General features: G+C 50.3%; 2 protein-coding genes across 5 annotated transcripts in view; both read right to left on the reverse strand.

Moving 5' to 3' along the window:
* The window catches only part of SORL1 (sortilin related receptor 1), a 44,936-nt gene extending 44,099 nt beyond the window's left edge, over positions 1 to 837 (reverse strand). For 2 of the 3 annotated variants that reach the window (XM_051812210.1, XM_051812209.1), the window contains exon 1: positions 564 to 836. In XM_051812210.1, the coding sequence (XP_051668170.1) occupies positions 564 to 785 (222 nt within the window). In that variant the 5' untranslated portion in view covers positions 786 to 836. Of the gene's footprint in view, positions 1 to 563 lie in introns of all 3 variants that reach the window. The other variant, XM_051812212.1, reaches the window with a different exon arrangement.
* A 4,337-nt stretch (positions 838 to 5,174) lies between these two features.
* SC5D (sterol-C5-desaturase) lies at positions 5,175 to 8,804 on the reverse strand. Of its 2 annotated transcripts, none has more exons than XM_051812278.1 (5): positions 8,738 to 8,804; positions 7,935 to 8,152; positions 7,238 to 7,370; positions 6,702 to 6,802; positions 5,175 to 6,419 (listed from the first exon to the last, which is right to left on the reverse strand). In XM_051812278.1, exons 2-5 carry the CDS (start codon positions 8,142 to 8,144, stop codon positions 5,994 to 5,996), a joined length of 870 nt encoding a protein of 289 aa, XP_051668238.1. In that variant the 5' UTR covers positions 8,145 to 8,152; positions 8,738 to 8,804; the 3' UTR covers positions 5,175 to 5,993. The 2 variants fall into 2 exon arrangements, with proteins under 2 accessions (XP_051668238.1, XP_051668239.1); XM_051812279.1 differs by having other exon boundaries at positions 8,730 to 8,767.
* Between the last annotated feature and the right edge of the window lie 6,864 nt (positions 8,805 to 15,668).

Below are 15,668 nucleotides of genomic sequence, written 5' to 3' on the forward strand. Positions count from 1 at the left end.
CTCCCCCTCTTTTCCAAGGACCAGTGGAGGATGGTTCAGACACGCAGGGAGAAGGACACGGTGCCTCACAAATAGCCACGTCCTCCCCCGGAGTCACGCTCCCTCTGCCCGGCCTTCGGAGCGCAGGGACGTTCATTCCTCACGAGCATCCCCAGCAGAGAGCTGCCGCTGCCCACCTCCCGCCCGCTGCCAGCCGCAGGGACTGGCTCCCGGCGGGGATGAGCGGCCCCGCATCCCTGCGCGCCTGCCCTTGGCTGCTCCCGCCGGGAGAGCATCCTGCTGGGGAGCGCCGGGCAGAGACGCGAATGTGACGGTGCCCCCCGTGCGGGATGGCTCCGGGGGAGAGCCGGGCTGCGGGAACGAGCAGACCCTAAAAACGCGAACGGAGCAGCGAACGAGCCGCCGGCGAGCGACGCGCCGACCCTTCCCCAGGCGGGACCCACTCCGCCCCCCGCTCCCTGCATCCCCCCGAGCGCTCACCCCAGGGAAGGATGGGGCGGGGAGGGGTGCCGGGACGGGGCGTTCGCTGCGGGGGGCGGCTCCGGCGTGCCCCAGGTGCTCACCTGTCCGTACACCTGGATGGGCTCGGGCGGGCGCGGCGCGGCGCGGCGGCCCCGCGGGGGCTCCGGGGGGGATGCGGCGGGGGGATGCGGGGAGCGGAGCAGCAGCAGCGGCGAGCGGGCGGCCGGCGCCGCCGGCAGCAGCAGCAGGAGCGGCAGGAGAGGCAGGAGGCGCAGGGGGAGCGGGGCGGCCCGGCCAGCCCCGGCTCTGCTCCGTGTCGCCATGTTCGTGCCGCCGGGGCCGGGCGGAGCGGAGCCGGAGCCGGAGCCGAGCGGGAGCCGCGCCGCCGCCCGGAGAGAATGTGCATGGGCAGCGCTGCCGCCGAGACCCCCCCCGCGGGGATGCTCGGGCCCCCTCCCCTCTCCTCCTCTCCCTTTCCCTCTTCCTCTCCTTCTCCCTTTCCCTCTTCCTCCCCCGGCTCCTCTCCGGAGGATGCTCGGGTTCCCCCTCCCTCCCCCCCCGCCCCCCGAAGGAGCGGAATAAGTTCAAGTTGATTTATGTCAAAGGGAGTGAAAAAGCGGAATGAAGCGGCCACAAGAGTCAAGCGAATGAAATTGAAGCTGTGACGGAGTAAATGAGATCGTGCTGGAGTCAATGAAAGTGTTTGTGAGTGGCAGGACAAAGAGGAATGGCTTCACAGGGATGAAGAGTAGGTTTAGATTGGATAGCAGGAAGAAATCCTTGGCTGTGAGGGTGATGAGGCCCTGGCACAGGTTGCCCAGAGAAGCTGTGGCTGCCCCATCCCTGGAAGTGTCCAAGGCCAGGTTGGGCAGGGCTTGGAGCAATCTGGTCTAGGGATCTTCCCCTGCCCATAGCAGGGGGTGAAACAAGATAGGCTTTAAGGTCCCTTCCAATCCAAACTATTCTGAGATTCTGTGAAATTAACTCAAACAAAACAAAACCATTGCAGCTGCTTCCCTCTGGAGAATGAGAGAGGTGTTCCAAAAAAAAAGCCTTGCTGTACTTTTCCTGTGTCACCCAGCCCGAGACGGGGGCCTAACGCACCCCAGGATCAGTGGGAAGCAGCACAATTGCCTGTGCAAGTGTCCAGGCTGGGGTTTGATGGAATCACAGTGCTGTGAAACATAGAACCATGGTAATGTGGGCTCAGGTCCTTGCTGCTGAGAGTGTGGGCTGGGTGGATAAAGAGCTGTGTCTGCTTCTGGATGGGAAGGTGAAGGTGTGGATGGATGTCAAGAGGAGAGAGGAGAAGGCACTGATGATTTCACATGGTGTGTTTCTGGTAGCCCTTAGGCATCTTTATTTCAGTTTCTGCATCCTCTCACCTGGGCAGAGCTGGGAAGGTGAGTGTTGTCTCACCCAGCTGCTGGTGGGAGTGGGAAGCCAGAGACCCCCAGGGTCCCTCCAGGCCCTCCTGTCACCTCTCCCACCTCTGGCACTTGGTCAGGTGGGTTTGAGCTGTGGCAGTGGAGAGGTTCTTTCTGCCCAGGGCTGTGTGCTTCCCATAAAACATTTGGCACAGGTGACTTTCCCCTGCACCCTCATAACTCCCTGGCACGGTGAACAAAATGCATGGTTGGTTGTGCAGGACCAACACCAGTGGCCACAGCTTTGATTTATTGGGGCAGCTCAAAATGCTGGACTCACAGATGTGGGGATTCCCCTGGTGCTGCTGCAGGCTGGGAGAGGCACCTCTCGTGCATCCCTTGCAGAGAGTGACTTGCCCTGTCCCTCCCTGGGGCTCATGTGTGTGCTGGGAGGGGGGAACAAGGATTTGAGGCTCAAATGACTGTGGAAGATGACAGGAGAGCAGGGCTGTGCCTGTTGCTCAGCCCCAGCTTGTCTCTCTAAACCAGAGGTGGTTATTTGGGCGTAGTCTTGCTGCTGAGAAAGGGCCTTACCTGTGTTCTGGCCTCTTGTGTCTCAGAGGTGCTGAGAACAGACTGATGGGTTCCTCTGCCTCATGTGCTGTGCACCATTCCAGAAATTCTATTGCTATCAGGGAATCATCAGAGAAAAAGGATGTGGCCCAGCAGTGAAGGAATGGGAGCTTGTAAATCCCATGGACAGCCCCGAGGCAGTTTTGCTCCCCCTTATTTCACTTGCTTTAATAGCAGGAATGTTGTCCAGAGCTTTCCCTGAGGTGCTTTCACCTAGAAACCCAGTTAGTGTATTTCAATTATCGAGTCAATACAATTATAAGCCCTCCTAATAAAGCTTTTAGAGGTCTTGACTCGGTGTAATGTCCCTCTGGAGGACTGGAGGTCACTGTGGGTAAGGGCAGAGTCAATGAGGGAGTTTTATTGTGTGGGAATCCCTGTAGCCACTTTCTCTACGGAGCAGACATGGTGAGAACGACCCAAAGAGAACACAAAAATAAGGAATAGAGGAAGAATAGAACAAGAAATAGTAGGAAATGAGGACCTGGCTTTGCAGCAGTTTCTAAATGGAGGAAATGGGTGCATGGGGGGGGTTGCTGTCCTCCCCCCAGCCTCTGCTTGGTGCTCTGAGCAAGAAACATCCCCATTTCCCCCCGTGGGCTCCCTCCAGCCAGGTCACTGTGGTGGGCACGAGGAGAGAGCTCTAGCAAGGAGCTCTCTGGTGAACCTGGCAAATGCTTGCAGATGAATGGCTCTTTCTTTGTGGAGGGAAACACAGGTTTCCTTTGCCAAAGGTATTTTTTGTTTCTTGAAAAGAGAACCCGTCTCCTGCCGTAGAGGGGAGAGGGAACAGAGCAGAGTTTATTTTAAAGTCCATCTGGATTTCATCAGCAGTAAAAGCTGTGAACTCCAAGAGCAAGGCAAGGAGCCCCTGGCCCCCTGGTTTTCCTTCACCTCTTCCCTGAGACCTTTCCCTGTCTCAGCTTGAGAGATCCTGGAGGGTTTAGGGAACTGAGGGGCTGGAACTGCCATCCCTCACAGAGCCTCATGCAGAGAGAGGATTGAGTTGTTTAAAGGACCTGTTGTGTGTTGCTGGAGTCAGGGAGCAAAACAAGGATGCTGAAAGCTTTATCCCATTGGCCTCAGAGCCTTCATCAGGAGTGGATGATGGTTTGTAAGTGTTTCCTGCAGGGCTCAGGGCTGTCACCAGAGGCACCTGATTGTTGTGCTCACACACCACGTGTCACTTTTTGGGCCCAGGGTCTCACTGAAAATGATGTTCAGTGTGCAGTGTGAGGCACCACGAGTGTGCACTGCCTGGTGTCGGGACAGCATCGTGTAGGAGACGAAAGGAGGGAAGCAAACACTCCTCGTGGGGTGGGATAGTGGCTGTTGCAGACAAGGAGAGCAGGCTGGGGCTCAGAGGAAATCCACGTAGCCAGGTGAAGCAGGTGGCATGGAACAGGAGCAGGGACACCCCACGAGTGTGCTCTGGCAAAGCTGCTCCTGCCCCACGTTGGGCGGTGAGAAGGAGGAGGAGGAGGAGGAGGAGGAGGAAGGCCATCCACGCAGGTGCAGCTCTGCCGTGGCGTGTCGAGAGCAACACCTCCACCTTGTGGCAACAGCAGCATCAGGGTCCCACACACCGAGCTGCATCTCCCCGTGGCACAGCGCCCCGAGGCCACCGCGGAGGGGGTGTTCTGTCCCGGGGGCCCTGGCACGGCAGGTCCTCCCAGAGTGGGACCGGGAGGACACGATCTCCCTGTTCTCAGGCGTCGTGGTGCTGCAGCCCCATCCCTCTGCCCGGTGGGAATGCGAGGGGTCCAGGCTGTGCTCGGCTGGGAGAAGGTCTGTGGGAGGCTGCAGGGGCCCAGGGTGTTGGGCACCACGAGTTTGATGCCATCTCATTCATAGGAATTTACTTTTCTGCAAGGATTCATCTGCCAAGGGTCATCACTCGCCCCGGGGCTGCAGGATGGGGTACCCAGGCATTAGGCTTAGCAGAGGTGGGAAGATGGGTTGATGAGAAGCCCAGGATTCTTCCCAAGGGTCTAGTGTTTGGGAATCAGGCCCTGGCAGTTGGCCAAGGTCAGTGCTGTTGTCACTGTGTTCGATCTGGGCCTGGCCTTGACCCCTGGGCAGTGCTCTGGGCTCCAGGTTAATCAGCAAACAGAGGTCAGGTGTCCTGTGCACGTGGGGAGAGCGAGCTGTGACGGGGAGGGGAGAGCAGAGCATGGGCCAGGTGTGGGACTGTGCTGGCAGGACATGGGATGGGGGTCCAGAGGTGTAGTGGTGTGACCTGGAGCCACAACCTGCTCCGGGGGTCGCTGAGACAGGGTGGGGAGCAAGTCCAGCAGCTGGTACAGCTGGTGAGAGTGGGTGGGAAAGCACAGGAGTCACTGTGCAGGGATGTGGTTATTTGTATGGAGGTATGGGGGAGTGGAGGTGGCTCTGGCCACTCCAACTGTGCCGCAGTTCCCACTGGCAGACAGTGGTCCAGCCAGTGCCAGGACCTCACCCCCTCTGAGCCATACAGGGGTGTCAGCAGGGCCTCTGTGGCTCTCATCCACACCCTGAGAGCAGAGGGGTTGAGTCCCTCTGCAGGAGAAGGAGATGGGGACGCTGCTCAGGGATATTGTCCCCAACCCTGCTGAGATAGAGAGGGGAGGGGGTGCTGCACATACCTGCTGCCAGCACTGCCCAGGGTAAGCCTGGCATGGGTGTTGTAGGGGAGAAACAGGCTTCCACAGGAAGGGACCAAACAGCAGCCTCGTTGGCAAGTGAGATTTATTGAACATGGGCCGAACCCAAAGGCAGGGGGACCAGATTCCAGCAGGAAACACACAGGGCCTTCAGGAGGGGAAGCCACGAACCCCCGAGTGAGGAGAAGCCCCTGCCCCTCACATCCAGGCATCTGTTCCTCCTCCCTCCTCCCTCAGCATTCTCAGGGAGCTCAAGGGACCTGCAGGACTCAAAGTACATCTCTGTCCTACAGGTGGACTGTTTCTGGGATGTGTCCCATCCACACCCCATGGGGCATCCCCAGGTGAGAGGAAGGAGGAGAGCACCTCGAGTCCCGCTGAGGAGTCCCAACGAGCCCCAGCTCATCGAGGAGCCATCAGGAGGACCCACAACACCCCCAAAAGGTGGGCATTAGTAGCTTTTTTTTTTTTGCAAAATACAGCCTGTCCCGATGGACTCCACAATGGCCACAGCAGACGAACGGGGACCCTGCCACGAGCCGTGTTATTGTTCTATTTGTGCCACGTTATTGTTCTATTTGTGCCATGTTATTCTCGTTGTAAAGCAGCAGCACAGCACTAAAGCAGCGCAGGGGACCTTAGCAGAGATCCAAAGGTAGCTGGGAAGGGAAGCAACAGGGAAAACAGGGCAGATCTGTGGTGTAGAGCGAGGCAGGACGCCGCCGTTTTGGGGTCAGAGTCGGGCTCAGCAAGAATCGCCCCACGCTGGTCACACCATCAAGGACAGGGGCCCTTTGTCCGTGGGAAAACAGCCTCAAGTGGCCAGGGAGGAACAGGACAAGATCCAGCCAGGGAATGTCATCCTGGAGAGGGGCAGGCCAGGAGGAGCCTACTCGCTCTTGGAGGCCGGGAGGCCGTTGGGTGCCCCGGAGTCTTTCTCCCGGAGCTTGCGCAAGTAGTCGTGGGGGCCTTTGCCCTCAAAGGACGTGGGGCTCTTGTAGGAGCCGCCAATCTTGTCCCAGAGGGTGAAATACTGCCCGTAGTTGTAGTCGAAGTACAGGTGGTGGTCGGTGTGGTGGGCGGAGCCGTTGATGACGTGCCGCAGGAACCGGGGCACGCGGTAGTCGCCGTCGTGGATGGAGATGGTCCAGACGTTGACGAAGATGTAGAGGCCCAGGTAGGTGACTTTGTGCAGGGGGAAGAGGAAGGGGTACACGTGGTAGGGCAGGCTCTGCATGAAGCCGTCGACGGGGTGGAAGGCGTGGCTGGCGAAGGGCGTCGCGATCTTCCAGAGGTGGTGGGGCTTGTGGAAACGCTGCGGGGAGAGGGCGTGCCGTCAGGGTGGCCCCTTTCAGGGGGGGTGATCCCCTAAAATCCCAGATTCACAGCCCAATGGGCCGCTCTTCGGGCCATCACCACCCAAACGGGGAGAGAGGGACACGTTCCCATCTCAGCTCCCATCACACTGTGGAGTGAGGTGAGGGTCAAACCCACCATTCCCACCCCTGGCAGGAGCAGCTTGGACACGGCCCCAGAGCAGGGCAAGGCCCCTTGTCCAGAGTCTGCCATCCCATCCCACTGCCATCCCATCTCATACCTTATAGAACAGCTTGTGGTGGAGCCCCCGGTGTATCCAGTAGATGCCCATGTCAGTGAAGAAGAGGAAGGACAGCATGCTGAGGAAGACACCAGACCAGCCTGGGGGAACAGAAGTGTTAGAGGTGGCACATATGGGCATCAACAGGGGCCAGGAGGGGGGTCAGGGAGGTGCAGTGGCCCTTGTGGTGGGAGACACGCCCCAGTTGTGTCAGGGTATGCCCCACAGAGGAGATGTGGTGAGAAGGTCAGACAGTCTCATATGACTCAGGGAAAGCGAGTCAGGCACTGGTTTTTCAGGAGCTGTGCCCAGGGAAGGGAAGGATCTCTTTTGTGGAGAGGGGAGTGTGCCAAGCAGGGGGCCACGACCCTGAGCAAGGGTGTTTGGGTTCCTCCTCATGTCAGCCTGGAGAGGATTTGGGGGTTTGACTAATAGATGGGATAGGAGGTGCCCAGGAGGATTTCTTGGGCACGCTGCCCAGCCAGGCAGTGGGCAGAGGGTCCTGCCCTGGCAGGGGGCTGGTGGGGGTGTCTCACCATACGGGGAGTCCTCGATGTTGTCGTAGAGCTTGCTGTAGCCCCGCACCTCGGCGAAGAACAGGGCGACGGTGGGCACGCTGATCCAGGGCAGGGAGCGCAGCGCGTAGCAGATCTCCCGGCGCACCTGGTTCTGGGGGGGGAGAGGGATCAGGGGAGAGGCCATACTGGGAGTCAGGCAAACACCAGAGAGCCCCAGTGCCCCTCATGAGGTAGAGAGGGATGGTGTTTTGGCCACCCCTTTGCCACGGGCACTTTGGCATCTGTGCCACCACAGTGCTGCTCCTCGGTCAGGATGGAGGGTGGACATTCCTGGTGGTGGTTTGGGATGGAAGGGACCTTAAAGCTCATCCAGTTCCACCCTCCGCCATGGGCAGGGATACCTTCCTCTATCCCAGGTTGCTCCATGTGGGAACAGGTTGGGGCAGGACAGGGCTCACACTGAGTGCTGGGTCTAGTGTGTCGTGGCACTTCAGGGATGACCAAGGACCCTGCATGGACGGGCACCAGAGGGATGAGAGGGGTGGCTGTGACACACAGTGGGGACCACCCACACCACGACACTGGCACGTGGCATTTGGAAGAGGATGGCGAGAGGGACATCCCAGGGACAGCGAGGGGGGCACTGACAGCTCAGCAGTGCCACAGGGCCCGGGTGAGCGGGGTGGCAGGGGGTGACACGGGGGTGTGCACCCACCTCTAGGAACTGGGGGTGCTTCTTGAGCTCGTGGTCGAAGATGAAGTAGTAGCTGAGGGTGCCAAAGAGCAGGTAGAGGGCCAGGGCGCCCAGGTTGGTGATGACGAAGAGGCTGAGGAGCTGTCGGCAGGGCTCGCCCTCGGGCCACCCCGCGGGGTACACGTAGGGCGTCAGCAGGTGCTGGTCGGCGGCTTCCAGGACCAGATCCATGGTGGCTCCTGCGGGAAACAGCGAGGGCTGGTGTGACAGGAGGTGTCAGCCCTGTCTGCCCAGCCTCTGCCCAGCTCCGGGCCACTGGGATGTGCTCCGAAGGGCACGGGTGGGGTGGCAGCGCTGGGGTTTTGGGGGGGTGGATCAGCCGCCTGTCCGGATCACTGGGAGGCGAGTCCAGGTTGTGGGGTGTAAGGCACAGAAAGTGGGGGGTCCCCTAAGTTTGCCCTGTGTTGCTGTGGGAGGGGGCGTGCACGACAGCATCCCATTGCGGGGACAGCGGGACGCGGGTGGCAGCAGGACCTGGGTTTTGGGGAACCAGACCTCGAGCGGCGCATGGGGCACAGGGGTCCGTCCCGTGTCCCAAAGGGGCGATTCCCCGGGGGGTCCCGCTCCCGGCGAAGACAGCCGGGCAGGGTGGGTGGCGAAGGGGGCAGGAGGGGGTCAGCTTTGGGAGCCGCAGGTGGCGGGGGAGGCGGGGAGCGGCGGGAACGGGGCGTCCCGCGGGTGTCGCTGCCGGGGCGCGGGGCCGGTGCCCCCCGCCCTGTCCCCGGTACCCCGGTACCCCCTCCCCACGTCCCGTACCCCGTTACCTGCCCGAGGGTCCCGGAGCGGCGCTGGGAGGGGGGGGCGGGGTCGGGGGAGGGCGGGGCCGCGCCGGTAGCGCCACGTGACGTCACCGGGGCGGGGCCGCTCGCGCCACCGCGGGGCGGTGACGTCAGCGCGAAAGGGGCGGGGGTAGGCGGGGTCTAAAAATTGGGCGTGACCCAGGGCTTTGCCGGGCCGGGTTTAGGGGCGGGGTTTAGGGACGGGGTTTAGGGACGGGGTTTAGGGGTGTGCGGAGCTCCGGGGGGGTTATCGGGGGTCGGTCGCGGTGTCCCCTCCGCCGGGACATCCCTGGGGGCGCTTTGGGCTGGAAGGGACCTTAAAACCCGTCCAGCCCCACCCCTACCATGGGCAGGGACACCTTCCACCAGCCCAGGTTGCTCCAAGCCCCCTCCAACCTGGCCTTGGGCACTTCCAGGGATCCAGGGGCAGCCACAGCTTCTCTGGGCACCCTGTGCCTGTGCAGGCGGTTTGTAACACTTTCCCTTTCCATTATCCTTTGTTTCCTCCTGCCAGCAGGTGCCCGTGGCAGCAGTTTCTCCTGCCCTTAAAAATTTTCACAGAGAGAGGATCCACAGATGTTCTTCTTTTTTTTTCAGTTATGGGAGCATGATCAGCCTGACCTCCCAGTTTTCTGCTGCTTGTTTTTCTTCTTTTGGTTTGTTATTTTATGGGAGGAATCCTTCCCTAAAATAAGGGTGGGGAGGCCCTGGCACAGGTTGCCCAGAGAAGCTGTGACTGCCCCATCCCTGGAAGTGTCCAATGCCAGGTTGGATGGAACTTGGAGGGGAAATATCCCATGGCAGGGGGTGGAATGAGATGATCTTTAATGTCCCTTTCAACCCAAACCGTTCTGGGATTCTATTTTAGTTTCCTCTGCATCCAGAAAACCTGAATTTTTCCTCTCTGACATCTGCTCCAACCCCTCAGGTCACATTTTTCCACCTCCAGGGCCTGAGACAGAGACTCCAACAGGGAAGTACAGCAAGGGCTTAGCTCAAGTCATTCCTGCTCATCTCTCTACCCAGATTCCTGCATCCATGGACAACCTCCTGCTTCAAGTGGGCAGCACAGCACTGGGAATGCTTTTACCTGGAGAGCTCTAAGGTATGTGGGTCTTTTACCAAGTCTTCTTGTGGACTTCTGTCTCAACAAACCTGGGAAAGGGGGATGGAGTGATCCACCAAAACATATTTCTGACATCACCTCAGTCAGTAAAATCAGGGGAATTAGATCTTTAGCTTCATCTTTTTTTTGAAACATGAGCAAAAAATATTCTCCCATTCTCAGTTTTGTTGAGATACAGCCAATCCCTTTGACTGTTTCCCTCATAGATTAAATGTAAGGGAACCTTCAGCAGGAAAAAAAATCAGCCCAGAAGATTATATTTTGTTGAAGTCGTAGGCATTAAAAACAGAGTTTTACAATAGGAACTCTGATTTATGAGGAAATTTGGGCCCCATTTATTATTAACAACTCTTTCAATATTGCACCTGCTGGTGTGTGGATGTACTGTCATAAATATACACAGAGAATTGTAGTGCAAATACAAGAGAGAAAACAATTGCCAGTGGGGTTTTTAGCAAGGCAGCTGAAGAAAAGTTATATCTTGAGCTACAATTCATTTACACCAGTAAATCTGTAGTTATTTCTTTTTGAATGCACCAACAGTGCTTACAAATGGAATTTGTAACAGTAAAATCACTGCCAAGTCCCTGTAGCCACTTTCTTTCAGGTGCAGCACAACCATTTCACTTGGCTTTAAAACTTGGGCTGTTTTAAATTCCCTGGGGGGCTTTTAAACCCCCATGAATAAAAAAATAAACCAAAGACCAGGATGGGTTGGGTGGTCCAGGGACACTGTGTGGTATTTTAGGATGTTATTCTGTCCTAAAATAATATTTATCTCTCCAACAGCTCCTGTTCCTTCCTATCTTGGAGGCTCCAGAGGTGGATATTCCATATGCTGGATGCACATTTTGGAGCCATCTGGGATAGATGCAAGATTTTCATGAGGAAAAATCCATGGAGGAATTCCTGGCTTTTTCCACTTGCCATCTCAGAGAAAACCATGCAGAGAATCAGACCCTTCATTCTTCATGGAATCATCTTTATTTAACTATTAAAATAAAATAATTTTTGGGTTCAGGTGAGGAAAATTTTAGTATAAGTTAAAAATCAGGTTCAGCAGGGAAAAAAGTTTCACATAATTATCTTTTCTCAATAAAGGTTATTTTGAGCCAGTCTTGTTTGCTCTTCTAAGTCAAATGGAGTAAGACACAGATCCTAAACTTAGAGTGGAAAGCTGACAGTTGGGAATGGCTGGATGGAAGCACCAAGAACAGAAGAAACCTCATCTCCTTGAACCAAAAATAATGGAAATAGAGACTCATTAAAAAAAAATCCCTACAAATGATAACAGCAGTGTCAGGGAGAAGGATCAGAGAACAAACTGGAGTGGGAAACATGGGATTATTCTGGGGAAAACTTGTACAACTCCACACAGAGGTTGGACTTGGTGGGGGACATAAGGTGGTCCCCAGAGAGAGAACTTGGCCCCAGGTGATCCCAATGACCCCACAGTGACCTCAGGTAACCCCAGTGACCTACAGTAACCCCAAAATGACCTGTAATAACCCCAAAATGACCTGGAGTAACCCCAAACTGCTAGATTTTTGACCTAAAGTAACCCCAAAATTCTCAGCAGAGAGTAAGTTTGACCTGCAGTAACCCCAATGACCCAAAGTAACCCCAAAATGACCTAAAGTAACCCCAAAAGGCTGGATTTTTGACCTAAAGTAACCCCAAAATTCTCTGTCGAGTGTAAGTTTGACCTTTAGTAACCCCAATGACCTAAAGTAACCCCAATGACCCAGAGTAACCCCAAAATGACCTAGAATAACCCCAAAAGGCCAGATTTTTGACCTAAAGTAACCCCAAAATTTTCTGCTGAGAGTAAGTTTGACCTGCAGTAACCCCAATGACCTAAAGTAACCCCAATGACCCACAGTAACCCCAAAATGACCTAGAATAACCCCAGAATGACCTAAAGTAACGCCAAAAGGCCAGGTTTTTGACCTAAAAATAACCCCAAAATTTTCTGCTGAGTGTAAGTTTGACCTTTAGTAACCCCAATGACCTAAAGTAACCCCAATGACCCACAGTAACCCCAGAATGACCCAGAGTAACCCCAAAATGACCTAGAGTAACCCCAAAAGGCCAGATTTTTGACCTAAAGTAACCCCAAAATTCTCAGCAGAGAGTAAGTTTGACCTTTAGTAACCCCAATGACCTAAAGTAACCCCAACGACCCAGAGTAACCCCAAAATGACCTGGAATAACCCCAAAGTGACCTAGAATAACCCCAAAAGGTAATTTGTTGACCTGAAATGACTCAAAAGGTCTCTCTTAAAATGCATTTTCCCACAATTAAACCTCCCATCTATTGAGCTTTTGGGGGTTTCTGATATCATTGGGGTTACTCTGGGTCATTGGGGTTACTAAAGGTCAAACTTACTCTCTACTGAGAATTTTGGGGTTACTTTAGGTCAAAAAAATTGCATTTTGGGGTTACTCCAGGTCATTTTGGGGTTACTGTGGGTCATTGGGGTTACTTTAGGTTATTGGGGTTACTAAAGGTCAAACTTACTCTCTGCTGAAAATTTTGGGGTTACTTTAGGTCAAAAATCCAGCCTTTTGGGGTTACTCCAGGTCATTTTGGGGTTACTCCAGGTCATTTTGGGGTTACTCTGGATCATTGGGGTTACTTTAGGTCATTGGGGTTACTAAAGGTCAAACTTACACTCTGCAGAAAATTTTGGGGTTACTTTAGGTCAAAAATCTGGCCTTTTGGGGTTACTTTAGGTCATTTTGGGGTTACTCTGGGTCATTCTGGGGTTACTGTGGGTCATTGGGGTTACTTTAGGTCATTTTTGGGTTACTGCAGGTCACACTCTCTGCAGAGCACTTTAGGATTATTATAGGTCATTTGGGTTATTTGAGGTCAACTAATTAGTATTTTGGGGTTAGAGGTGCTCCCTGTGTTTCAGTTTTATTTGGAGATGATAAAATTGGTGTTTATTTGGGGCAGAACAATCAAAGCTCTGCTGCTCTGTCTCCTCTGGCCTGTCCAGCTGAACCTCAGTGTCCCTCTGTCCCTCCAGACCTTCCCCCACAGCAGCTGCACATTTTGGGGTTGTATTTAAAACAAACACACCGACACAGTTTGAAAGTTTAAAGCTGCCTTTATTAGACTGACAGTCATTACCAGCACACATTATCAGCCAGGCTTAGGCTTTATTCATCACCATCACACATGCAAATAATTAGTCTTTAATGAACTTGGCCTAGATCAGCCACAAGGGAGTGCTGGTACATGGGGGGCAGTGGTTGTGTGGTTTGGCAAAGAAGGGGAGAGAACATCTTGGTGAGGGAGGCAGGGGTGAAGTAGGATCTCTTCCATGGTTTTTTTCTCAGTATTTAATGGTGTTTTCTTCTTCTTCTTCTTCCTCAGAAAGGAGAGGTCACAGCTCCTCTCCTCTTCACTGAGTTCATTTCTGCAACCAGGACTTGCCCCGTGGGTTTTTTCCTCCCAGTATGTTCCTGTTGTTACTTTGGCCTCACCAAGTCTCTTCTCCACCCACTTACAGGTGGTAAGTATTTACTTCTACTTGTTTCCTCTGTTCCCAGGTGCAATTGTCTCCCTCTTATTCTGTGTATTTTCTACGTGTATTTTTCCACAGCTCTTTATTCTGTGTACATTCTGATCCAGCTCTCCACCATCCCTGCTCCTCAAAACCACTGCCAAGTGTCTGTCTGGAACACCCAGCTCCTGAGAACTCTGCTTTTTTTGAAGCAAGACTGAAAAGTCAGTCACTGCATAAATATGCATTAACTCTTGGGATAAACTTTTCATTGCCTAAGCCCAGCTAACAGCAGATTCCAACTGCCAGGTTAACAGTTGTGGCATCAAAATGGGTTTTTCCAATGGGAAAAAAGTTAGTCCTGCCCTTGACTGACTCCTCCCTGATATGATTATAAACAGTAATTGGTGATTATTAAATGTTTCATCTTGTTTGAGTCAGCCTGAATTCATGTCCACTCCCTTGAAAGAGAGTTTCAATAGAAGCAATTTGTCAGGATAAGCTCTGAGTCCGTGAGATAAGTAGATATATAATATATATATTATATATATATATACATATTTATCTCAAGGACTCAGAGTTTATCCTAACAAAGCACATATATTATTTATATATATTTATTTATTTTTATATATTTATTTATATTCATATATTATATATATATTATATATATACTATATATATTATATATATTAAAGTATATATTTTATATTATATATATCTTTATATACATTATATATATAATATATATAAATATAAATAAATATATACAAATAATATATACAATTTGTCAGGATAAGCTCTAAGTATATATATAAATATAAGTTTATATAAATATAAATATAAATGTATATAAATAGAAATATACACTATATATTACATATATATAATTATATATTACATATATAATATATATAAATATAAATATAAATATAAATATAAATATAAATATAAATATAAATATAAATATAAATATAAATATAAATATAAATATAAATAAATATATACAAATATATACAAATAATATATACACTTTGTCAGGATAAGCCTTGAGTATATATATATAAATATAAATATAAATATAAATATAAATGTATATAAATAGAAATATATATTATATATATAATATATATATTTATATATATTATCATATATATTATAATAGAAATAATATATACATAATTATATATATAATAATATATGTTATATATTATATATTATATATATTATATATATAAATATAAATAAATATATATAAATAATATATACAATTTCTCAGGATAAACTCTGAGTATATATATAAATATAAATTTATATAAATAAAAATATATATTATATAACATATATAATATATGTAATATGAATATTATATTAGATATACAATATATACAATATATATAAATAAATATATATTATTTAAAATATATAATGATATATATTATAATATATATAATATATATTATATAATATATAAATAAATATAAATATATTTAAATATATATAAAAATATATAAATATAAAAATAAATATCTATAAATATAAACATATAAATATAAAATATATAAATATATATATAATATATATATCATACATATTATATTATATATAAAAATATATAAATATATATAAATATTATATATAAATAATATATATAAATAAAATATATATTTTATATATATCTACTTTAAAACATACACTTTAAAAGATACATATACTTTGAAATATACATATATAAATATACTTTATACATATATATATTTATATATACATTTAAGTGTTTCAATACATCCTACAAAGAATCTCCCATCCATTAATGTTCCATACAAGAGAAAGGTTGAAATGTGACCTTGGTCCAGACAATTTCAGCTCCTTCCACTGTTTAAATCAGCTTCAATATGCTGTTGTTTCACCCTTATTTCTATGTCTCCTTAAGGATTAAGGAACAATAAGAGGCTGCAAAAGAAAACATGCATAGTTAGAATATTTAGTTTAGCAGAGTTTGGGTATTTTTATTTTATTTTTCCTTTTTAAACGCAGATGGAGTATTTGAAATTCTAGAATTCCAGGTTACAACATCCCAGTTGAGCCACCATGGTCAGATCCACCCCAGGTCACCTAACAGCTGCTAATTACGCTGCTGTGTATGATTAGGTTGATTTTGAAATAGTAAATTACAACCTGAAGAGCTTAAGATCAAAGAGAGATTGAAATCCAAGGAGCAGCTTTACAGTTGGGAGTTCAAGTAACAAAACCAGCTTTGCCTCTGGGTGAAGGC

The sequence above is a fragment of the Manacus candei genome, unplaced genomic scaffold, assembly GCF_025592945.1.
Source record: "Manacus candei isolate 608988 ecotype Guabito, Panama unplaced genomic scaffold, ASM2559294v1 h1tg000086l, whole genome shotgun sequence".
Lineage (NCBI taxonomy): Eukaryota > Metazoa > Chordata > Aves > Passeriformes > Pipridae > Manacus > Manacus candei.